Genomic DNA, 24130 nt, shown 5'->3' with positions numbered 1-24130 from the left:
TCTCTCTCTCCACTGTGAACTCAACCTCACTCTACCTTTTTCTCTCTCCACTGTAAACTCTACCTCTCTCTACCTTTCTCTCTCCACTGTGAACTCTACCTCACTCTAGCAATCTCTCTCTGATCTACATTTAAAGTCACAGACTTAAAACATTTAAATTAATCACTGATTCAACAACAGAGAATAAAGAAGATAATATAAACTCATTAATTCATTACTGTTTCTGTTTTTGATACTTCATATCAATGTTTTTTTACACAACTTTTTATCTCCAAGTGTCTACACAGTTACATAATATACATATGTTAATTTATATATCTATCTATATATATATATATAACATATTGTACATAGGCTATTTTATATATACCATAGTGCATAGAAGTGACTAATGATGTTTTAAAAGTCCACTAGAACACAGGCACAGGGAAGAATGCAGATTGAATAACAACTAATGTAAAGATCCCATTGGCTTTTTGTGGAGGGAACCAGGGTGATAACCCTAACCCTAATATCCAGGTTGGAAGTCATCCCTGCGGCACTTTTATTATCTATTTTATTAGAGATTGGTTTGTAATGAATTGTTCTAAATAAAGTTTAAAAAAACAGATACCAGGCCGGGAAGATTCAGTGAAAACCAAAGCTTTATTGACATTTAGAATCACACAACATACAAAAACAGCACCAACAAGAACACAGAATACAAAAGAACAAAATTAATAATATAGAATTGTTTTGTTTTAGAATGAGAGTTAGTAAAAAAGCCAAACAATAGATTCTCATAAGAGAGTGAGAAGTCACAGTCAACATGTCGAGAGATGAAAACACATCCTGCCAAAAAACACAGGAGCCAGGACATGACCAAAATAAATGACTGAGATCTTCTGAAGCCAGTTGACAAAAAGAGCAGTCTGTATTAATGTCTTTTTTATATCTTTGTAGAAAGACTTTGGAGGGATAATATTAACCATTTTAAAGGTCACTTCCTTGATCTTATTTACAATCATATATTTAGAAGGTAAGCACCAAAATTTCTTCCAATTCAGATCTGGAGTTAAAATTTACATTTGGAACAAAGACAGTTTCTTTTTGAAGTACATTATTTTTAGAGGAGAAACAGCTGGACGACATCAGTAACAGCAGGATCTAGTGGTAATAAATACAATCCAGAAGATACTGAGTTTGCAAGAAGCATGACAACACAAGAGGAGATTACGTAAAACTACAGCATATTCCTTAGGTTATACAGGTATACCATACTTGTTTAGGAATTCAGGATATGACATTTATAGAACTGAAGAAAAGCAAATAAATTTATTAAGTGAATCTGAAAGTTATGACGTTTTTTCATGTTTCTGCCCACTTTATGACGTCATCTCTGAGCGCCAGCAGCATAGAAACAGAAGATGGCGGACGTCGTGAATGTAGGGGTGAATCTGGACGCTTTCTCTCATGCTATCAGCGGCATACAGGCGCTCCGCTCCAGCGTGAGCCGCGTCTTCGAGTCTCTGAAGGACGGCATGAAGAACCGAGAGACCCTGGAGGGCCGAGAGAAGCAGTTTATTGCCGAGTTCCAGGACAACCTGCAGGCAGTCAACAGAGACCTCAAGTGAGTCCACACCAGACTCCAGCCAGAATCTACCGGTTTTAACACCGAATAAATGCTGGATCGTAATCACACCTACCCAAAGTCACAGCTGCTCTGATTTTAGAAACGGAGCTGTGGATCACCGGACTGTATTTTAATTTCAGCTGCTATCAAACGGCACAGTCCAGCACTGATCTTCGCCGCTCTAAGGGACAGCAAGCTGAACAGTCTCTCTCCGATGTAAACACAGAGCCCCGGGTGTCTGGCTCCTATCACATGTTATCTGATTGTGAACATTAAATCAGGTAAAACCGGGTCAGAATAAACGTAATTTGACTGAATTGTGAAGAGAGTTTGGTGTGACGGTGTATAGAGGATCTTCTGTTGCTTTGTTCGTCTTCATCAGGCAGCTGTGACTATAAACCAGTGATAAAAACACATGCTGGTTGATACATTATATTGGTTATGGATCAGAGAAATTTGTGGATCTGACATCCTCAGTTCACATTTACCTGTCAGGTGATACTAATGAGCAGACATGTTTAAAATGACAGATTTTTTTTACCAGAGTTTCACAGAGCAACATTTTTTGTTTTTCAGTATTTTAGTGTCACATATAGATTTGAACATAAAGGATCAGATAGCCAACCTGTCGCCCTCTCTGTCTGTCTCTCCACCTATGTGTTTCTCCACCTGTCTGTCTCTTTCTCTCTCCCCCTCTCCCTCCACCTATCTCTCTCTCCCTCTCCCTTCCTCCCCCTCCACCTGTCTCTTTCTCTCCATCTCCCTCCACCTGTCTTTCTCTCAGTGAGTTGGAGCGTCTCAGTGGTCTGGTCGGTCGTCCCTCAGAGTCTCATCCTCTTCATAACAGCGGTCTTCTCAGTCTGGATCCAGTTCAGGATAAGACTCCTTTATACTCTCAGCTGCTGCAGGCCTACAAGTGGTCCAACAAGGTACACAGGCTAACAGGCTACATGCTAACAGACTGTGTCACAGCATCCCCCCCCCCAGTCCCCCACCCCTCCCCCCTTTGATGTGATCTTTAGTTAATTAACCAGCTGAGTCTCTTGGATCACTAATCCATTAACTAATGACCTTACATTGTGTAAATCTTATTGATGTCCTGTTACCATGACAACTAGCATCTCCCCAAAACATCAGGACCACTTCACCAGCTTTTAATGTTGCTGTCATACCTTGTGTCAGGTACACGCAAAACTGATCCACAGTTAGTCAGTCCTCTATAACCTTGGATACAGTACTGACGATGATGTGTGTGTGTGTGTGTGTGTGTGTGTGTGTGTGTGTGTGTGTGTGTGTGTGTGTTTGTATGTGTATAAATGTGTGTGTGTATTATCTGTGTGTACATTTATGTATATTTGTGTATGTGTATTTTGTGTATCTGTGTGTAGCTGCAGTACCATGCGGGTCTGGCCTCCAGTTTGTTGAACCAACAGTCACTCAAACGATCAGCCAATCAGATGGGAGCTTCAGCCAAGAGACGGCCGAAAGTCCAACCCAGTACTCTGGTACTACCTCCTCAGTGAGTACTGCAGTACTGCATACTGTTTGTACTATAACACCATAGTAATTCATACGGTATATACTGTTATTACACCACAGTACTAGATACTACTGTACATGCTGTACATACTGTGTAGTCAGAAGGTATTCATACCCCTTCAGTTTTTAAATGTGTGAAACCAGTGAAGGGGTCTGAATACTTTCTGAATACACTGTATAATTATAATAATACAGTAGTATATACCCATCAATATTAAACAGATGTGCCACTGTCATACTACTGAATTGAGTTGAATGAATACTGCAGTACTGAACACAGTCAGATTACATCATAACAGACACACTTCTTAATATAAAACAGGAGTTTAACAGCAGGTAGATCTGATCAGCTATTTCATGCACAGTCTGATATGATGTCAGTGTGTAGCTGAACCTGACCTCTGACCTCTGTAATCTGTACTGCTGCTTGTCGTGTGTTCAGTTCACTCAGAGTGTAAAATACTGCATCGCCTCCTACACAGTACCGAAACACTTTGTTGCTGTGTGTGCAGGTATGTGGATGATGTCATCTCTCGGATCGGCAGGATGTTTCCTGATATGACCATCGAGCTGTTCAGACCCAATGGGACGTCTGCTGTACTGCTGGTACTAAAACACACAATATAAAACACATCATACAGAACAGGGAACAGGTGTGTTCACACCCACTGGGATGTCTAAAGTAACCAAACGGACACACATTAAAACAGACTGTACAGGTGAGTTCAGCAGATAACAGTGAGTCTGTTTTACCTGTTTCCCTCTCAGGTGACCCTGGGGAAGGTGTTAAAGGCAATAGTCGTGATGCGTTCACTGTTCATTGACAGAACTGTTGTTCGAGGATTCAACGAGAACGTTTACAATGAGGATGGAAAGGTGAGAGGTCAGACTCACCTGACATGTAACCACTGATACCTGTTTTTCTGTCTTGATGATAACCTGTCTATCTTTCCTGCTCAGCTGGACATCTGGACAAAGTCTCAGTATCAGGTGTTCCAGAAGGTAAGACTTACCTTACATCCTCACCTGAAACACTATCCTGGGCTGAGTGAGCAGTGCTCTGATTGGTTGTGCTATTGCTAGGTAACGGACCACGCCACCACTGCCCTGCTGCACTACCAGCTGCCCCAGATGCCTGATGTTGTGGTTCGGTCTTTCATGGTGAGAAACTGATCAGCAGCCGATCAATAACCTATACCCTGTCTCTCTGCCTGTCTTGTCTCACCTGTCTGTCTCTCTACCTGTCTGTCTCACCTGCAGACCTGGTTGCGGAGCTACATTAAACTCTTCCAGTCTTCCTGTCAGCGCTGTGGTCGTTTCCTGCAGGATGGACTTCCTCCTACATGGAGGGACTTTAGGACCCTGGAGGCGTTTCACGACACCTGTCGCATGTAAACATTTAAATTTTCCTCTTCATCTTCTGTGTAAAGTTTGAATAAAGTTTGATTTAATTTTTCATGTATGTGTCTGTTAATAAGTTTATGCAAACACACCTATGTTTAGACCCCGGTGCCCACAAGACTAGGTAGTTATCATGATTACTAGTAGCAGTGGTAGTTATCATGATTACTAGTAGCAATAGTAGTTATATTTTATAAGTAACAGTTGTAGTTATCATGATTACTAGTAGCATTAGTAGTAAATATGATGTTAAACTCGGTCTTCAGGTTAAAATGACTAACATGTAAGATTATTAACTAGTCTGGCAGGTTGACATAGGTTTGGTTTATTTATACTTGTTTCTGGCCAATCAGTTTTTTCTGTCTCTAAATACTACAATACCCACGATCCTCTGCCTTGAATGACCTCATATAAACTGTTGGGCATTTGATCAGGTTTTTACGACAGAAAGTGAAGCTCTGTGATTGGATGTTTGTAAGTGAAATGCAGCTTGAGAGTTTTCATTTTGCACCGGTTATAGATTAATGATTGATTGAAGATTCATGATTCAAGAGGTCTATTGTCATATGCATTGTAAGAAACACAGCGGTTCAGACAGTGCAATGACAATAGATAATAATTTAATAGATAATAGATCAATAGGCCTGATCCTCAGCCTGCTGCCAGTTTCACCCAGTGGCCACACATTTTCATTGCAGTGAGTGGACACCATCTTTGAGTCTGGGATCCAGTTCCCATTATGCACCACGGTTTTTATGTCCATTTTAGCAACAAAACACATCAGACACCTGGACATTTTATTCTTGCTGATCAATTCGCAAACAACAGGAGAGATCTGATCAATTATCAATACATGTTAATAAATTCCAGTATTTATAGTAATTATGTATAAGATATTCAATAGTCAGCTGCTGTGTATCAGGATAAGTCATGATGGCTGAGTTGTTTCTAATGAAGTCGGCTTCCTGCGGAGTCTGAAGCTCTGAGACCATTTAAGACCCTCCAACAATAATCATTAACCTTTATCAATTATTGATCAGCAGCTTCAGTCAGTCAGACTGATCACACAAACTCAGGCAGAACATTATTGTACAAATGAGCTAACATATTGAGCTGATTGTGATTAATGCCAGCTTGTGACCTTTGACCTTCAACAGTCGGACGACCTGCTGATATGTGATTGGATCACTGAGCGTTTCCTCCAGGATGACCTTAAAAGGACAGATGAGATTTGAAATGAAAGGACTTTATCTTCATATTGTGTGTGTGTGTTCAGGTAACACACACTCCAGTATGTGTGTGTGTGTCATCGTCTCCTGTGTTTAATTAGTACGTTTCTAATGAATTAAAGCTTCACAGTCTCTCCAGTTGACTTCATTTGATCATGTGAACAGTTTTTGGACATGACCTTGTTTCCCCGGTGACGAACAGTTTTCTTTCTTCCTCTGCAGCTCAACAAGGAAACAATGAAAAAAGACATATTTAAACTTAGTCTGTAGCTTCTGCCTCTAGAGGTCTATTAGTCAAAACAAAAGTGTGAAAAAAGTGACATCATGAAGCAATGTGGGATCATGGGAGTTGTAGTCTCCTCCTGGTCTGGATCCTTCAGTGTCAGTGGTTCAGGAGGTTTTGACCTGGAGCTGAATTCTCCACAGAGTCTCCTCCTCTCCACAACAAACAGAACAGCTGATCAGAACCAGTAAAAACACTGAATCAAACTGTTTCACATTTAAAGTCACTGACTGGTCCAAGCTCTTCAGTGACACAGGACGTCTCTGATTGGCTGGAGCTGAGCTGTCTAACATTTCCTCAGCTTGTTTCTCTTCAGATCTAGACGTCTGACGACGAAAATCCTTCATCTGGTTCAAATATAGAGCTGAAAACCACCTAGGAGAAAAAAGAGGATCTGAAATATACATGAGCAGAGAGGATATGACATCACTGGCATAACAGGCGACCAATGAAACGGAGTGGAACCATGATTAAAATCACAGATTTCTCTGAGAATTGATGGAAACAAATGTGAGGATGTGAGAACACAACTCAACAAAATGTAGAACAGAGGTCTGGTTGTTTTTAGACATTCAATCAGGAATATTAAATCATCAGCTGATCATATGAGCTCCATCAGAATCATGTTGACCTGTTGCTGTAGGAACAGGATTAAAAACCTGCTCACATGTTCTTATGGACACGTCACTGCTGTTTGATACAGACTGGAGAACCTGTGAACGAGTCCTTTACTTCCTGTCAGTGGTTGTAATAATTTAGCTGAAGAACTTGACATTTATGGAGTCTTACATTTCTAATCAGAAATAATAAATATTTTGTCACTTAAGAGAACAGGAGAATCAAATTCTTATTCTCCTTATATTTAGTGGGATCAGGACCAAATGCTATGTTTCACCCCATAACTGGAGAACAAAAAGTAAATATCATTTATGAACATGTTTTACAAATAATTTTAAACAATATTTTAAACAGAAATATAGTCTTGTCTAAAAGACACAAACTTACATCTAACTTACATTTAATGACGAAGAAAGTCATGTCACCTGAATGAAGAGAGGACCTCTGAGGTCAGAGGTCATGGCTGATGCAGGCACTCTGACCATAATCACTGTTACTGATGTTCAGCTGAATGTCACCTGTAGTGAAGGATGTCAGTCCTGGTTTACCGACACCTTCTGCTGCTTTAATAAAGATGTCAGGCAGTAATCTGCCTTTTCTGCATCATTCTCTGAGCCACGGATCTGAGGTGATGTTGCACATGTCAGGTAAATGTTTACATCAGCAGCCACACGATCAGCAGCTCAGTCACTGTGTGACCTCATTCAGACAAACACTACCTTTACTGAAAATTCCTGAACACATGCAGATGTGGTGGTGTTTCAGCCCTGAGTATTGTCTGCAGGTGTTTCTCTCAGGCTGTGTGTGATCTGAGAGCCTCCTGCAGCTGAACTTCTGTCTGACCTTCATCCTGCTCATCATCACAAAACCTTCAGATCTGGTTTTAAAGGACTCGCTGACATTTCAGCTCCTGATCTGAAGGACAAGGTTCAGAGAGGAACAGGATTGAGTCAGTGACAACTTCACAGACATTTACTTGTTGAACACACAGAGCTGATCCTGAACCTGATCCTGAACCCTTGTGACATTCATCCTGTCAGAGACTCACATCATGGGTCTGCTTGAATCACAAGTTGCTCTCTTTTATCTCATTTACATGTATCAGAGTATCTTCATGGTCTGGATCAGACCTGGCTATCACATGGCCCCACGGAAGTATGTGACCCTCAGATGAGTCCTGTCTGTGAAGTCAGAAAATGTTAGTTTAAAGTTAGTTTGTTAGTTTATTGTTGGTTTAATGTTAGTTTAACGTTAGTTTAAGGTTAGTTTAATGTTAGTTTAAAGTTAGTTTAATGTTGGTTTAAAATATATTAAATATTAGTTTAATGTTAGTTTAATGTTGGTTTAATGTTGGTTTAAAATGCATTAAATATTAGTTTAATGTTAGTTTAATGTTGGTTTAATGTTAGTTTAAAGTTAGTTTAATGTTGTATTAATGTTAGTTTAAGACTGGGGTTGGACTGGCATAGAACATGCAGCTCTGTCTGGTTTAAAAAGAGAACCTCCTCCTACAGGTGGAGCAGGTGGAGGACCATCAGGATCTGGACCTGGACAGATCCACGTCATGGTTCATAAGGGTCTCTTCAGGATGATGTCAGGGTGTCTGTCCACCTGCTGAAGCTCAGGAAAAGCTGCTGATGACTCTGAGCATCAGAATAAATCCAGATTCTGCAGTGGTCCAGTCAGAGCAAAGACCTGGATCCAGTAGAGCTGCTGTGGACTGAGCTCAGAGAGCTGCTCACACCAGACCTCCTGAGAGTCTGTCTGAGCTGAAGCAGCTCTTTAAGAAGACTGGTCAGACCTCCTCCTGAATCTGGAGCAGGTCTGATCAGCAGCTACTGAAGACCTGGTTTCAGGGTCAACAGTTATTATATCCAAGGGTTGTTTCCTCTGAGGAGGTTTAATGACTGAGTTCAAAGACACAGATTATAACTGTTACATCAGTTTCAGCACATTCACATTTTATGACCAGTTAAAGCAGAAACCAGGTCTCAACTTTCGGACCACAAGACAGCAGGTTGTGATGACGTCACTGCTGACGCTAATGCAGAAACTGTGTTCATGAGAGAAGAGCGCCACCTGCTGGAGGACTGACACAGTCACAGCTGTTCTGTCTGTCAGGTCTCTATCATCACCATCATCACCACCATCACCATCACCATCACCATCATCATTATTATTATTAACATGTTGTGTATACACACACACACACACACACACACACACACACAGGGATCGTGTGTGTGTGTGTGTGTTTGTGTGTGTGGTATAACACACCAGAACAGTTTACTTTGTATGTAACAGCAGGGCGGGGCTGAAAATGAGCATGCGCTGTACACACACACACACACACACACACACACACTCAGCATCTCCTCGCTGATGACAAAGGGACCTCTGGGGAGACGGGCCGTGCGTGATAGAGTCCTCTGCTCTCCTGCTGCTGCAGACAGACACAGACAGACACAGGGTGAGACAGGCAGGTCTGTCGGTGAGTGTCGGTATGATGTGCGGGGCGGACAACAGCAGCAGCAGCGGCAGGCGGTGATCGTCGGTACGGACTGAGAGGCGGAGCAGCCGCAGCGGAGGGAGCTGAGCGGAGACATGAGCTGTAACTGGGGCACCGAGCTGTGGGTACGTACACCTGTTCACACCTGTGCACGCGGAAACCACCCACGGTTAGACCGGGCTGAAGTAGCGCGGTCAGCTCGGTGACCGGTTACCTGCCGGTGAAGAGCCGGTGACCGGGCGGCCTGTGTGTGTGTGTGTGTGTGTGAGAGTGAGAGAGAGGCCCTCGTGCTTCTGTCTGCTCTGCCATAGCAACACGGTGAGTGACGACAGCGGCTCTCGCTCTGCATCCTCCATGGCGCTGCAGCGCGCGACCCCAGATAGACAGAGAGCCCCCTCCCCCAACCCGTGACTGATAATAACAACAATAATAATAATCATAGGAAAAAATTACAATAATAATAGAAGTTATAATAATAATATTAATGCTGCTGACAAAATAACACAAGACAAACAACAATAACACAAAACCACAAATGTACTTTTTGCACAAAGAGCTATCATTTATGGATAAAGAGCTTTTTTCTCTTCCCCAGATAATTTAAATGTTTCACATGTTAACATCCAATCAGTCTTATGCATCATTTACACAAAATCAGTGTCTATGTTTATCTTACACATCAGAGTATGGTGCAGGGAAACCCACAGTAGAAAACAGAAGAAAACGGCTCCTGTCCTTTAGATGATCACATGGTCCAATTTCCACAGTGAAACACAACTTTGCTTTTCATAGACAAATCATTGACAACATAATGCTGTGGCCCATATTCAGTTTTCATTATTGTAAAAATACACAGTTATAGTTTAGTCCATAGACCTTCTATACACACTCAATTGTACATATATGTATATCGTGCATATATCCATTTTTATCAGAGAAACTAAATGTAATTTTAAGTAGAGTTGATGAGTTTCCTTTCCATTATTATGAAACGTACAGAAGACAGTTGGCAGATACAGAGTGATATACAGACTGATGCAGACTTATACAGAATGATACAGGCTGATATACAGACTCATACAGACTGATAAACAGACTGATACGGACTCGTGTACTGATGGATCTTTGTTTTCTTTTCTGTTTCAGGATCAGTTTGATAATCTGGAGAAACACACCAGCTGGGGAATTGACTTCCTGGAGAGATATACCAAGTTTGTTAAAGAGAGAGCTGACATTGAGCTGAGCTATGCCAAACAGATCAGGTAACTGTCATGAATTCGAAAGAAAGAAACTAAGACAGGCCCACCTAATAATTGATTCAACATATCATAAAACACCTCATTCACATTTATAATACTCAGTAACAAAAAAAAAAAATCCTGTTTGAAAATGAAGGTGGTGAAGATGATAATAAGAATTTTAAAATCAGCTGTGCGAGCTGTGTGTGAGTTTTGTCAGAAAGAGTTTGATTTCACATTCTGGCAGAAATGTTTATGGTTTTCTGACCAGTGTTTCCAGATCCACAAAATAAACACACAATAAACATTGTATATTACAATAATTATTATAATTTTAATGATAATTATCCCCTTTGTACAATATAGTATTTGTGTCTTTGTACAATGTATAATCAATAATACTAGCAGCCCCTAAATGTTTTCAATTCAGTTCAATTCAGTTTTATTTGTATAGCCCCAAATCATAATCTTCATTATCTCGAGGCTCTTTACAGGGTCAGGTCGAGACCTTATTTGGTTACAGAGAAAAACCCAACAGTTCCCACAAAGAGCAGCGCTTGGCAACAGGGGGGAGGAAAAACTCCCTTTAACAGGAAGAAACCTCCAACAGAACCGGGCTCAGGGTGGGGGGGGTCTGCCTCGACTGGTTGGGTTTGGGAGGAGAAAAAAGGGGGGGGGGGGGGAGACCAGGAACAGCTGTGTAATGATGAGTAGTGGTGGATCTGGATCCTGCTGCAGAATGAGGAGAGAGAGAGAGAGAGAGAGAGAGAGAGAGAGAGAGAGAGAGAGAGAGAGAGGGGGAGACCAGTGCATCATGGGAATCCCCCAGCAGTCTAGCTCTATAGCAGCATAACTAGGGGATGGGTCAGGACATACCCTATAAGCTTTTACAGGACAGTTTTAAGCCTGATCTTAAAGGTAGAGAGGGGGTCTGCCTCCTGAACCCACACTGGGAGCTGGTTCCACAGGAGAGGAGCCTGATAGCTGAAGGCTCTGCCCCCCATTCTACTCTTACAAACTCTGGGAACCACAAGTAGACCTGCATTTAGAGAGCGAAGTGTCCTATTGGGAAAATAGGGAACTATAAGCTCTTTGAGGTACGATGGTGCCTGACCATTAAAGGCTTTGTAGGTGAGGAGGAGGATTTTAAAGAGCCTGTAAAGCAAATTCACAGATTTGTTTATAAAATCAATGTATATGTTGGAGAACTATTCCTGAAAACGTGTGAATCATGTGAAGCTTGTGTGGTACTGCATTGTGCAGTTATACGTTAAACTGTGTTTCATCATTTTTGCGTTGACCGTTTTTTCGGGTGGGGCCTAAACGGGGTTCTGATGACGCACTTGGTCCCCCACTGAGCAAACCCCTCCCCTAAAGCTGTAGCGGTATAAAAGTCTGGAGTGAACCAGCATCAGTGGTTCTCCTGCTCAGTGTTATTGCTGTTAGCTGAGCCTTCCCTCCAGGCTGCAATACCCACGGTGTGGTGTCATTAGTAATTACAGAATAATGTGTTCATAGATAATCAGTTATTCACTCATCACGTTTCCCTGCTTTTCATGAGCAGGAGGATGGTTCCACTTTATCCTCTCATCAAATAGCAGGTAAACCCGCTATTAAAAGCCCATACACTTCTTTTCCACCGCCAGAGTTTGTCTGTTCGGACTCAGGACACACACACACACACAGACACACTCACACACACAGACACACACACACACAGTGGAGGGAGAGTGAGCTGCTCGCCGCCCTACAAACTGGTGAAAGTCTGTCAAACAGTCGGAGCCTCCGTATGAGATGTTTCTGTCTGTGATTGTGTTTTTAAAGCTGTCAGAGCTGCAGCTCACTCTGTCACCCCCACCATCAGTGTAGCCGCCGAGCTTCAGGTGTAACAGTGCCATGTTGGACAGGTGACAGGTGTGTGTCTGTGTCCTCTGAGACGTTACAGCAGGAAAAGAGGCAAAAATGAGCGGGTTCACCCGGGTTTGTGTTTACATCAATGCTGATCGGAGCAGGAGCCAATAGATACCCGTGTCTACTGCAGATTCATGTAACCCGGCTGTGAATGCGGATTAAACCTTCATCACTGCGACAGAAGCCCGATGTTAGCGGCTCTCGGCAGGTTCTCTGACCAGTGGAAAACGGGCTGGCTTCAGCGCCTCAGCGGACACGCCCCCAGCGTTCCAGAGTTGATAATACTGTTTATTTTTTCACAAGTTTGAAACCTAACTTTATATATTTGGCAATATTTCTATTCATTCAAATTTGGCAGGGGGTTTGATATGCCATTTTTCTGTGGTGTGGCAAAAACTCAGAACTCATATGTTTTTCTGCTTTACAGAATCTTTAAATTCTATTCTGGATTTTACAGGTAGCCAATGCAGAGAAGCTAACACATGAGAGATGTGATCTTATATTCAACTGATTCTTATTCAGATCTACCTGTCTCTCTCTCTCTGTCTCTACCTGTCTCTGTCTCTACCTGTCTTTCTCTCTCTGTCCGTACCTCTCTCTGTACCTGTCTCTCTCTGTCTGTCTGCAGGAGTCTGTCTAAGAAGTATCACCCTAAGAGAAGCAGAGAGGATGAGAGCAGGTCAGTCATAATATTTCTGTCCTTGTCATGTTTTACATTTTGATGTACTCCTCCTAGAGGGTTGACCACACCTACCCCAAACTTTGTTAGACAATGCTTTAGACTTCGATGATACCTCAGTGTGAAAACTGAGTTTTTGTGGAACAGCCTGCCCGTGATGGCACAGCAAATTTCAATGTTTTGACATGACAAATAATCTAACTATAACTCCAGCATGCAATGTCCAAACTGCGTAAACTTTATATGTTTGATAAGAGTCCCATCTGGAACACATCTTACACTTGACCACAACCACCTCAGACTTGGTCAGAAAATACTCTCCCTCTTAATGATGCTTTATCATGAAAATTTTAAGTTTTCTTTTAAGGGTATGGCTCTGGTGACACAATGAATTTCCAACAGGAATTGGTTGTACCTCTATTATACATTGTACAACCTTTTCCAAACTTGGTACGTGCTTAACATCTTGATAATACTTCACTGTGAAAGTGAAGTCCGCAAGACCTAATACCTATGGTTGTTTCAGGTACATCTGGTGTTTGATTGGTTGTTTCAGGTACACCTGGTGTTTGGCGTTTGCAGCAACTCTTCGTCAGCTGAATGAGGTCGCAGTTCAGAGAGAAGAACTTGCTGAAAACCTGAACACACAGATCATCTGTGAGCTGACACGTTTCACCCAGGAGTTGAAGACTGAGAGGAAAACAGTGAGTCAACAATAAAACAAATAATAAACAAACAAACACTGTTGTCAAGGTGATACCAGAGAGTCTGATCAGATACACCTGGAAACTCTGTGTCTGGAGTCTTTTTAATCCAGGGTTAATTTGCAGTGTCAGTTTAATGTTGGTTTTAAGATTAAGATTAAACTGAGAATATTGACCCTGAACTGTCATTGAAGCAACACACCCACACACACACAAACAAAAGGGTCATGGAGGAAAGACATGTGCATACACTTGTAGTCAAAAATCACACGAGTATATGTATGTTTTATTGTGGTGGCCTGTGAATCGACCCTTTCCTCCCTCCTGCTGATTGTGACCTGATCCTCGAACAGAAAACAATACACTGCCTCACAGTAAAAGTCCCATGATATGGTCTGATGAGGTCACTAGTTTGCTCAGTGCTGACCCGTTTTTGTTGCAGCATTTCCAAGATGGCCGCCGTGCCCAGCAGCACATTGAGAGCTCATGGAAACAGCTTGAGTCTGTGAGTGACCCCCCCCCCCCACACACACCCATTACGACTTGAAACACTGTGATGAGTTTTTTTGATTTGTTGCTTTGTTTTTTACTTGTTCAGAGTAAACGTCGATTCGAGCGTGACTGTAAGGACGCTGAGCGAGCTCAACATGTCTCTGACAGAATCGACCTCGACAGCAAGACGGATGGAGAGAAGGTTTTATAATATAAATATTAATATAAATATACATATAAACACACAAACGCAGACATAATATAACAGATGGTTTAGTTACTATGGTTCTACTGGAGAATTACGGAGTTGGAGGACATGTTAACATGAGCAGAGAAACAGTAAAGTGTCAGGTTCGTATGTAGTGACTGAACACAATGATGATACCAGTAAGCTAATAGACACACAGCTGTGAATGAGCCAATGATAGTGAAGCACGAATGAAACGGGATACCAATCAATACAAGCAACACATTTAAATTCTACATCCTGGAGGATATTTGTCTAATTTGATCTCCTGTCTGTCTGTGTCTGTCTGTCAGCGCTGCTCACTGAAGGTAAGGTATTATTATTATTATTATTAATTTATTTTTTTTATTGCAAACTACATATAGACTGAGGCTGAACTCTGCCCTGACTCTACCAACATCTCTACAATTCCTTGATTAACTCATTATATTTCATATAACAGAAAGTTACTGCTGGATCTCTTTATTTACTTATTATTGAATTCTCCTGCTTAGAACCCAGAACCACAAACTGGTTTCAACATTTTGTTCTTTTTTTTTTTTTTTTTTTTGGGGCTTTTTATGCCTTTATTATAGCTTAGTGGAGACTGACAGGAAAGGGGCTAGAGAGAGGGGAATGACATGCAGGACGGATTGGGAGTCGAACCGGTGACGGCCTACTAAGAGCGTCTTGCGCTCAACATGGTACACGCCCTAACCACTCGACTACCGGGCTGCCCCTTTTTTGTTTTTATTTTTGTCTGGATGAAACCAATGGGATTCAACATGTTGGTACATGTTTTGTATCTCACAGTATCTTTATCTGGTTTCAGGCTCGTCAGACAGCTCAACAGAAACAACAAGCTGCTGAGGAGTCCCGGAAAGACTATGTGACCAGTTTAAACCACTTTAACCAGGACCAGCACCAGCACTACCACACACTGGTTCCTGTCATATACCAGGTGAACTAACACTACCACACTGGTTCCTGTTATATACCAGGTAAACTGGTCACACTGGTACCTGTTATATACCAGGTAAACCAGCAATACCACCTTTCCTGTAGTACAGTAAGACATGTGAGTACTGCAGCATGTGTTGGTATGTGTACTGTGTACCTGTGTTTTACAGCGTATCCAGGACATGGAGGAGCGGAGGATTGAGAGAATCTGTGAAGCGATGCGTTTGTCAGCAGAGGCTGAGAAAAAAATTCTTCCTGTTGTCAGTCGCTGTCTGGATGCCATGATGGACGCTGCTGAGAGCATCCAGCCCAGGATGGTGAGTGTCCTCTGGACTGAAACCTGGAAAAGTTGTGGGATTAGTTTTGGTAGTTTGTTGAGCTGATATTTGATCTGAGATACTGAAGTCTTTGGATGTTGTTAAACGGTTTATTCTTATCATGAAAGGAACCACAGATCATACTCCTCAACATGCTCCCAGGAATATCTTTATATAAAGTGCTAAACTGTCCTTTGGTGAACCTCCAGTTTTCCATCCTGGCTGTGGAGTAGTGGACCAGGTCTTTTCTTTCACATAGACTCTGGAGGTCTTAAGGGTGGTTTGTCCATCCAGAAGTTTCACCAGGAGTTCAGAAATATGTATCATCCACCTGATACCTGATACCAATGGGTGAAAAGAAATTTCAATAATTGTACTGACCATGTATGGATGTGATATGATGCTGTCATTGTTGTGTGGCTCAGGTTATAGGTTAGGTTTGTGAGAAATAAACAAATGCATGAATGTCACAGTATCTTTATAGTGAGCAGTCACTGATATGGATCAAACAGTTTGGAACAGAATAATTGATACACAAACACCACTTCAATAATTCACTTACATTAATCCAGTGGTTCACTGCTCATTCTGTGTCTTTTCATAGTTAACAACATGGAAAACAATTTAAAACTGTTGTAGCCTCCTATTGAAGCTGTCATGTGCTGAGGCTCTCCCCTGTGTCTTTATCTCACTCACTGGCTTAAGTCACAATGATTGGCTGAGTAGTGTCTTAGGACTAGCACCATAAAGTCAATCATTTATATGTTATAGGACCAAATCTGGATAGGACAGCATCTAGGTCTGGACCTGGACCAACTCTACTGGAAACCAGTGGATTGTTCCCCTTAGGGTGGGACTGAATCAGTGTCCAGTCACCAGTGAGGGTCTGAGGAGTTCAGTTTGTGCCTGCAGGTTATACAGGTGTCATGAAAAACTTAGCCTGAAGACCAGACACAATTGTCTGGTCAACTATCCAAACAAAACCTAACCTTCACTGTTGTCCACAAACATGAATTTATTTTCTGTCAGCATCTTGACTTTTCAGACCCAGAAAAAAACCATTTCAGTTTTACTCTGAGCTTTAAGTTTCTTTCTTGATCTTGGAAAACACTAGTTTGACAGAACAGAAATCAGAATTGTCAAACAAACAAATCTGCCATCTGCTACTGTTAGTGTGACTGTAACTGTGATGTAGATGTTTCTCAATCTTTTGGCCCCAGTGCATGGTCTTCTTCACTGGATGGAGTTGCTCTGTTGTCAAGGACATGTTTTGTTGTTTAATTATTAGTCTGGAGACCATCCTTAGAAAGAAACCAGGTTACCATGACAACCAAACTATCTCGGTGACAAGAGCAACTCCAACTGCTGTGGAAGACCATGATTTGTGCTTGAAAGCTTCAGAAACACAATGTAGATGTTGAGCTCATACATGACACTGAGGCATATAAAGGTCAGAGGTCACATCTGACATGTGTGTGTGTGTGTGTGTGTGTGTGTGTGTGTGTGTGTGTGTGTGTGTGTGTATGTGTGCGCACGGATGCGTGCAGGACACCCGTCAGGTTGTGGAGGTGTATAAATCAGGCTTCGACCCTCCAGGTGACATAGAGTTTGAGGACTACAGTGCCACCATGAGGCGGAGCATCTCTGAATCCAGTTACCTCGACAACCGGACAGAGGGGCGGAGACACAGCAGGAAGCTGTGGCCCTTCTTACGAAAAAACAAGGTACAAAAAGACAGACCTGTACACCTATAGAATTCACCTGACTGTGCTGACCCAATCTCTCTGTGTTTTTCCAGCTGTTGACCCTCCTCTCCTCCCCCCGACAGCCCCCCCCTCCACCACCAACCTCACCTTCACCAGGGGGTGTGGCCTGCAGTCCCCAGTCCCCGCCACCTGTTTCCAGAGAACCAATTACTCAGCGGCTGAATGACCTCATGACCTCTGGCTCCAGAACCAGGAAGCAGTGTTTGCGCAGCCTGAAGAGAGGGGTACATGTATAAATGTACATGTATCTACATGTGTACATGTATAAAAGCTCCAAATATAAATACAGAATTAACTCAGAGCTGTTCTCACTGTTTTAATATTGTCATGTTTCCTTCACGCTTCTCTCTGATCGGCAGCTGTCACTCAAGCTGGTCAGTATATTACCTGTCACAGGTGTGTATATGTACAGAGTGTGTGAGTACAGTTAGTGTCAGTGTGTAATGTTTGTGTGTACTGCAGGGCTCCAGTCCTGCAGACTGCAGTCACCTTCCTCCTGAACAGAGACGGAAGAAACTTCAAACCAGAATCAACAACATTAACCAGGAGATTCAGAGGGAGAGGGAGCAGAGGTAACACACACACACTGACACACACAGACACAAACAGTAACACACTGACACACACAGTTACACAATGACACACTGACACACACACAGAGTAACACACAGACCCAGTGTAACACACACACACACACACACACACACACACACACACACACACACACACACACACACATCACATGTCTGCAGAGGAGGAGAGGGTTCACCTGGAAGGTGAAAGGTGCTCAGCTTATGTTGTCAGGACATATGTTTTCCTGGAGAGGTTTTTGTCTGACTCAGGCTGGGCCAACACCTTTTAAACCTTTTAAACTAAAGGTGGAATCCAAGCTTAATGGTGATGGTTTCCCAATCTGTCAGAAAATTAACAATGAGAGAGCTGCAGCCTCGACTTGATTGAAAAGAGTCTGTGGGCAGGGTGGAGCATCTTCTCGAACCAACATGGGGTTCTGGATTCATTCGTTCATTCGTTCATTCATTCATTCATGCATTCATTAATCTATTATGCATTAATTAATTCATGTTTTATTCATGCATTCATTCATTCATTATTTATTCATGTGGGATACACCTGCACAGGTCCAGTCATGATCAAAGACAGAATTTTCTTATATCAAATCAAAGATGGTAAAGATTAAAGTTTGGCCTGTTTTCCTGGTTCTGCTACAGAATGTATGTTTTCTACCTGACTTGACTTGACAACAATCAGACTTTTTGTCATTGTGTCATGTTGTGTGTTTGTGTTCACCATAAGAGTTGAAGCTGTTGACCAAGATGAAAATATGACCTGTAGAATGACCCAATCTTTTCACACCCCATGTTATTGTATATTAAAATGTGTGTTTTATCTTTTATGTAGATGTTGCATATTAAAGTAGTGTACTTTTGTGCATATGTGTTTCAGGGATGCTCTGTTGAAGATGAGAGAGGTTTATGAACAAAGTCCTCAGATGGGCGACGCAGGAAGTTTGGAGCCTCGACTGGAGGAAGTGAAGCAGAGTCTGCAGAGACTGGAAGATGAGCTGAGGCGGAACCAGGTTTATACTACACACAGTACACACAGTACACACAGTACTGTTTAAGGTACATACAGTACCTTAAACAAAGTTTTTGGAAAAGTTTATTTCTGTTATTTAATGTTTCATTTCATAAATCTCAAACATGTCAATGTGCATATCAACATACATGCTAATGTGTATATTAACATACATGTTAATGTGTATTACCAAGTGTCTCTGTGTTTCATTGTAGGCCTGGTTATCAGAGGTGGACTGCAGACTGTCTGATCACAGCAGTAGAAGACAGAGTGGAGGTTGTGGGTTAAATTCCCTGGCGACAACACCAGGCAGCAGCAGCCTGAAACAGCTGGACAACCGAAGCCCAGCCAGCAGAGAGAGGTACTCTTTACTGATTATCGATCAGTATTGATTATCGATAATTATTGTTGTACTTTTTAACCAAAAGGATTGTCCCTGTTATACCTGCTAGTGAGTCAAGTTCTTTTTCTCACATTCAGATATTTGTTGGTCATAGACTCTAAACATTATCAAACCTACAGGTCTCTCTCTCTGTCTACCTGTCTCTCTCTCTTAGCCCTGATGGCAGCTACACTGAAGACCACAGTGCAGAACTTCAGTTTAAGTCTCGGAGTTCAGAGTTTGATGATGACTTTGATGATGAAGAGCTGTTACCGAGTATCGGCACCTGCAAGTCCCTTTACCCCTTCCAAGGTATTTGAAGGTGTTTTAAATACACGTAAATATACAATATGTATGTGACCTGCTGATGTACTATACTATACTATATCTGACCTCTGCGAGGTCTGTGGACTGATCTGTCTCACTGTCCTGAAGTCAGTCCTTTGTCTCTGGAGGACAAAGGACATTCCATGTGGATTTATGATGAAGGCAGTTTTGTCTGTGGTAATTTATTTGTTCCATTACCCTCCTCCAGGAGACCACACTCCAAAACAACTGTAACAGATGTTAATAATTCCACAACTTGCACACCTGGCTTTGTTCATTCGTGATGCATGATGATGATCTGGAGGTGTGAGGGAGGTGGACTGCTGTCCTTCTCTGACATATATAATGGTTTTGTTTGCAGGTTGGAGACCCATACCTAATAGTGATTTTTCTGACCAGTATGTCACTGTAATTAAATTGTGATCATATTAATTAAACTCCTGGTCTGTATTTGTGGTGTACATGGTAAAAAAAGAAATGAATGTACCAAAAACATTGAAAATCTGACTGGGTTCCCATGAATCCGATAAAATCATGCTGTTTCTTGATGTTATGGGTACTGTTTCATGTTGTGAAATAAAACTGATTAATTTGTTAGGCTGGCTCTAGTGGAGCTGAGGATTGTAGCCTGACCAATAATGTTTTGTAGAAAACAGGAAGTCATATCAGCAGACAGGAAGGTTAGACTGCTGTAGAGAATTTAACCAGATCCAGGTCCAACGGTTTGAACAGATTGTGGAGCCTCACAGGGTTCTGATCTGATCCAGACTCTAAAGTGCTTCTGATTAATCAGACCACATGTTGAGTTCTATACAGTCTGAACATTTTGCCATTTGTTTTTTTGCAGGTCAGAATGAAGGTACTCTGTCAATGGTGGAGGGAGAACTACTTTCTGTGGTGGAAGAAGACAAAGGAGACGGTTGGACTAGAGTACGGAGGAACCTGGAGGAGGAGGGCTATGTCCCCACATCTTATATCAAAGTCTTCCTGGACAGCAGCGCCAAAGGTGCCATGACCTATATATGACCTCAGTATGACCTTAAAATGAGCTACATGTGACCTTTAAAAGACTTTTGTATATGACCTACATCAGACCTCTATATGACCTCTGTATGACCTACATGTGATCTTTATATGATCTACATGTGACCTCTACATGACCAATGTATGACCTACACATGACCTACATATGACCTTAGCTCACCCACGTGACTTTTAATGACCTCTTTGTGACCTTAAGACTTAAACCTGATGACCTCTCACCTCTTTGAACTTTGACCTCTGAATGTCAGCACGTCGGTTGCTATGGTTACAGCAGCCTGTCTGTCTCTATGTGCTCTGCCTGTCTGTGTGCTGAACACCTGAACTGTACCTGCTCTTTGTTTGTGGAAGAAAACTTCACACCTGTACACCTGTGGGGCTGGTGTGACTCACATCAGGCTCCACCTCCATGGGGGCGTGGCCTTGAAGGTAAACCTCCTCTTCACACATCCCCACAGACCTTTGATGATGTGCTCAGGTGCTGATCAGTCATGTGGTCAGTTTACTGGTTTTGGTCTGGTCGTGTGACCTGTGAAGGAGGTGGGGCCTTAACTGACACACAGCTCCTGGTTTTGTTTATGTAGAACTGGTCTGATGGTTCTGTTTGTGGGATCTATGTCTATAATCAAAATTATAGATTGGTAAACACTTCACAGACTGACTGACCTGCTGTCAGTCATCAACACACCAACAGACAGTCAGTGAATCTGTCAAACATCAGTACAACTGATCTACAGTCAGATCTATCAGTGACATCAGGACCAGGGACTGATCCTGGATCAGGTCCTTCATCACACATCTTCATTAACAGCAGACAGACAGACAGAGACAGACAGGCAGAGAGAGAGAGAGAGGGAGAGAAACAGACAAAGTAGACAGAGAGACAGACAGGGAGACAGAGAGAGAGACAGAGAGGCAGACAGAGAGAGGGAGAGAGAGACAGACAGACAGGGAAAGGGAGAGAGAGAGAGAGAGACAGGCAGACAGAGAGAGAGAAAGACAGACAAGCGCACAGACAGTTTCTAGGAGTTTTATCAGGACTGAACCAGAAGTTCTTTATTGTCTGTATCACCTGAGAACATAAAAGCATTAATGAAATCAGTTATTGGCAACCAGTTATTGATTGCTCACTTGACTCTGTTTCACATTTTTATGTTTTTTTTTCAGCTTCACCTAATCTGTTTATTTCTATACCATCACCTAAAAACCTTATCTAGCATCAGTACTTACTAACATTTTTTATTTTTATTTTTTATCATTAATCAGATATACAGTGAAAAACATCCACCTCATTCTCAGACTCCAAGTTAATGTCTTCAAATGATTTGTTTTGTCTGAAGGTATTCAGTTCACTAAATACTATAACCAATATATACCAGAGAAAAACAGAAAATATTGTTTCAGCTTCAACAGTTCTGGTTTCTGTCTGATAAACAGTTCAAATACAAACTTTAGTTACACAAACAAACTTCTGACCTTTGAAAGTTTGAAAGGGTCAAACTGTCTCTGAGACATTAATTTTCTTTAACTGCGTCAACAACAACACACTAGTTTCTTCATTATTATTATTATTATCCACTTGCTGAAGTAGGATTATTATTAATATGAAATAGGATCAGAGTGTAGTTAGTATAGTTGTCCGCAATCTGACCTCCTGTCTCACTCTACCTGCTCTAACATACCTGTCTCTCTCTCTTTCTACCTATCTACCTATCTTGTTCTGTACCTTTCTGTCTCTCTCTACCTGCATATCTACCTGTCTTTCTCTCTCTATCTGTCTGTCTGTACCTTGTAGGCTTTGTGCAGAGTAGCCGTCTAGTCTAGCGCAGTAATCGACCAATGAGGACATCTCGCCACAGGAAGTGTTAAGAGCTCAGAGGAAGTCTGGTAACAGCTTTTCATTGGACAATTTAACTCCAGATATGTGACTAATCAGCTGACAGACTGATGTGTGATAGAAAAAAAAGAAATTCGTCAGAGATCAGATATTAGACATGTCCCACACTGATCTGAGATCAGATATCAGCAGCAGTCAGATCAGGGATGGTGAGCTTTCTGTTTTTCACATCAGCCGATTTGTTGTTATTTGACTCAGTTTAAATGTGTCAAATTATTTCTGCAAACTAATGATAATAAAACAAACACTAATTGCACAGCTTTAATCAGAACAGCGACTATGGATAACCAATCAACATGTGTGATTATGTCTACCTGATATCCTGACTGTGTTTAATGTTCAAACTGATTCAAACATAAAGTTGATTGTTTTCTGTAGAAACTCAGTCACAGTTTGATCTGATTAATTTCTCACTTCAGTTAAACTGATTATCAGTCACTATCAATCTGTCACTTCATCAAAAAGAAAAAAGTTTACACTGTAAAAGACTACAAACAGATCACCATCATCATCATCATCATGATCATAACAGGAATCATTAAATGTAAGTGAAGAAAATTAACTGAATGGTGATGATCTAAAAAACAGACACAGTAGAGTCATAGTGTACTAGGTGAACCACCAGGGTCCCGTACTCATTATAGTTATTTAACTTTTTGTTTGACATCTCCAGAATTATAAATTTGTCTTTAAACATTTGTTCTGATGTAAAAAATTAGTTTCTGTAATTTCTCAGTTTTCATGTTTTTCAGATTCACTGACACACTGATCTGAGATCTGTTTAACCTGCTGTATTAAAAGTATGATGAACTTTTTAAATCAACATATGTAAAAATGTTTAATTGAAGGGAAAATGTAAAAAATTTAAATGTCTTCTGTGGATTGGATGATCCTTCCTGTCGGCTGTCAGAAGTTTTACCAATAAAAAAAACATGAAGGTTTAAAGAGTAAAGTGAAACTGAACGTTTTGTTTTGTGACTTCATCTTACAGCAAGGACAGAAAAGAAAGGACAGTTTAAAAATTTTTAAACAGTTTAACAAGTGACGAGTGTGTAAATATAAACTGTAGCTGCACAGGTGTAGCCCTGTCCCCTGTGAACCTGCTGATATTAATCCCCCCTGTCAGTTTTAACTTGTATTAGCTCTGCCCACTGCTCTCCTGGTCCCACCCCCAGCTTGATGATCAATGATCATGTTATTGATTGATTGTGTGAAATGTGAAACATTTATTTTATAGTGAGATATTGATCAGTTATTTCTTGATTTTTTTTATTGAGATGTGAGATGGCTGATCATGCTCTATTCAGCTTCTTGTATGTTAAACTTTCAAAATAAACTACATTCTGAATCTAACACTGTCAGCTGTCTTCATTCAACACTGCAGCAGTGACTTCCTGTCAGCT

At 41.5% G+C, this 24130-nt stretch overlaps 2 protein-coding genes across 5 annotated transcripts; both read left to right on the top strand.

Annotated features, from left to right (window-relative positions):
- Positions 1–1373: 1373 nt before the first annotated feature.
- med27 (mediator complex subunit 27) lies at positions 1374–4609 on the top strand. Of its 2 annotated transcripts, XM_071472399.1 has the most exons (8): positions 1375–1609; positions 2397–2541; positions 3001–3131; positions 3664–3757; positions 3920–4027; positions 4112–4153; positions 4235–4312; positions 4412–4609. In XM_071472399.1, exons 1-8 carry the CDS (start codon positions 1407–1409, stop codon positions 4544–4546), a joined length of 936 nt encoding a protein of 311 aa, XP_071328500.1. In that variant the 5' UTR covers positions 1375–1406; the 3' UTR covers positions 4547–4609. The 2 variants fall into 2 exon arrangements, with proteins under 2 accessions (XP_071328501.1, XP_071328500.1); XM_071472400.1 differs by lacking the exon at positions 4235–4312 and having other exon boundaries at positions 1374–1609.
- A 4413-nt stretch (positions 4610–9022) lies between these two features.
- On the top strand, positions 9023–24080 carry LOC139614786 (formin-binding protein 1-like). Of its 3 annotated transcripts, none has more exons than XM_071472363.1 (18): positions 9023–9316; positions 10338–10453; positions 12969–13019; positions 13576–13723; positions 14166–14228; positions 14322–14417; positions 14756–14770; positions 15274–15402; positions 15572–15718; positions 17266–17442; positions 17547–17708; positions 17844–17858; positions 17947–18056; positions 18949–19081; positions 19296–19441; positions 19638–19774; positions 20637–20795; positions 22626–24080. In XM_071472363.1, the coding sequence occupies exons 1-18, from the start codon at positions 9287–9289 to the stop codon at positions 22652–22654; spliced, it is 1863 nt and encodes a 620-aa protein (XP_071328464.1). In that variant the 5' UTR covers positions 9023–9286; the 3' UTR covers positions 22655–24080. The 3 variants fall into 3 exon arrangements, with proteins under 3 accessions (XP_071328464.1, XP_071328462.1, XP_071328463.1); XM_071472361.1 differs by having other exon boundaries at positions 9024–9316; positions 17517–17708; XM_071472362.1 differs by lacking the exon at positions 17844–17858 and having other exon boundaries at positions 9024–9316; positions 17517–17708.
- The last annotated feature ends 50 nt before the right edge of the window (positions 24081–24130 follow it).

Source organism: Trachinotus anak, unplaced genomic scaffold (assembly GCF_046630095.1).
Source record: "Trachinotus anak isolate AG129_WGS33_773 ecotype Australia unplaced genomic scaffold, CSIRO_AGI_Tana_v1 ptg000038l, whole genome shotgun sequence".
In the NCBI taxonomy this organism is placed as follows: Eukaryota; Metazoa; Chordata; class Actinopteri; order Carangiformes; family Carangidae; genus Trachinotus; species Trachinotus anak.
This window is presented reverse-complemented; position numbering and strand designations above follow the sequence as displayed.

Coding starts and splice junctions, on each gene's coding strand:
- med27 (XM_071472399.1), top strand. CDS start 1,407: ATGGCGGACGTCGTGAATGTAGGGGTGAATCTGGACGCTTTCTCTCAT. Junction 3,132..3,663: donor ACTCTGGTACTACCTCCTCA/GTGAGTACTGCA, acceptor CTGTGTGTGCAG/GTATGTGGATGATGTCATCT. Junction 4,154..4,234: donor AGTATCAGGTGTTCCAGAAG/GTAAGACTTACC, acceptor TGCTATTGCTAG/GTAACGGACCACGCCACCAC.
- LOC139614786 (XM_071472361.1), top strand. CDS start 9,287: ATGAGCTGTAACTGGGGCACCGAGCTGTGG. Junction 13,724..14,165: donor TGAAGACTGAGAGGAAAACA/GTGAGTCAACAA, acceptor TTTTTGTTGCAG/CATTTCCAAGATGGCCGCCG. Junction 17,443..17,516: donor CCTTCTTACGAAAAAACAAG/GTACAAAAAGAC, acceptor GTGTTTTTCCAG/CTGTTGACCCTCCTCTCCTC.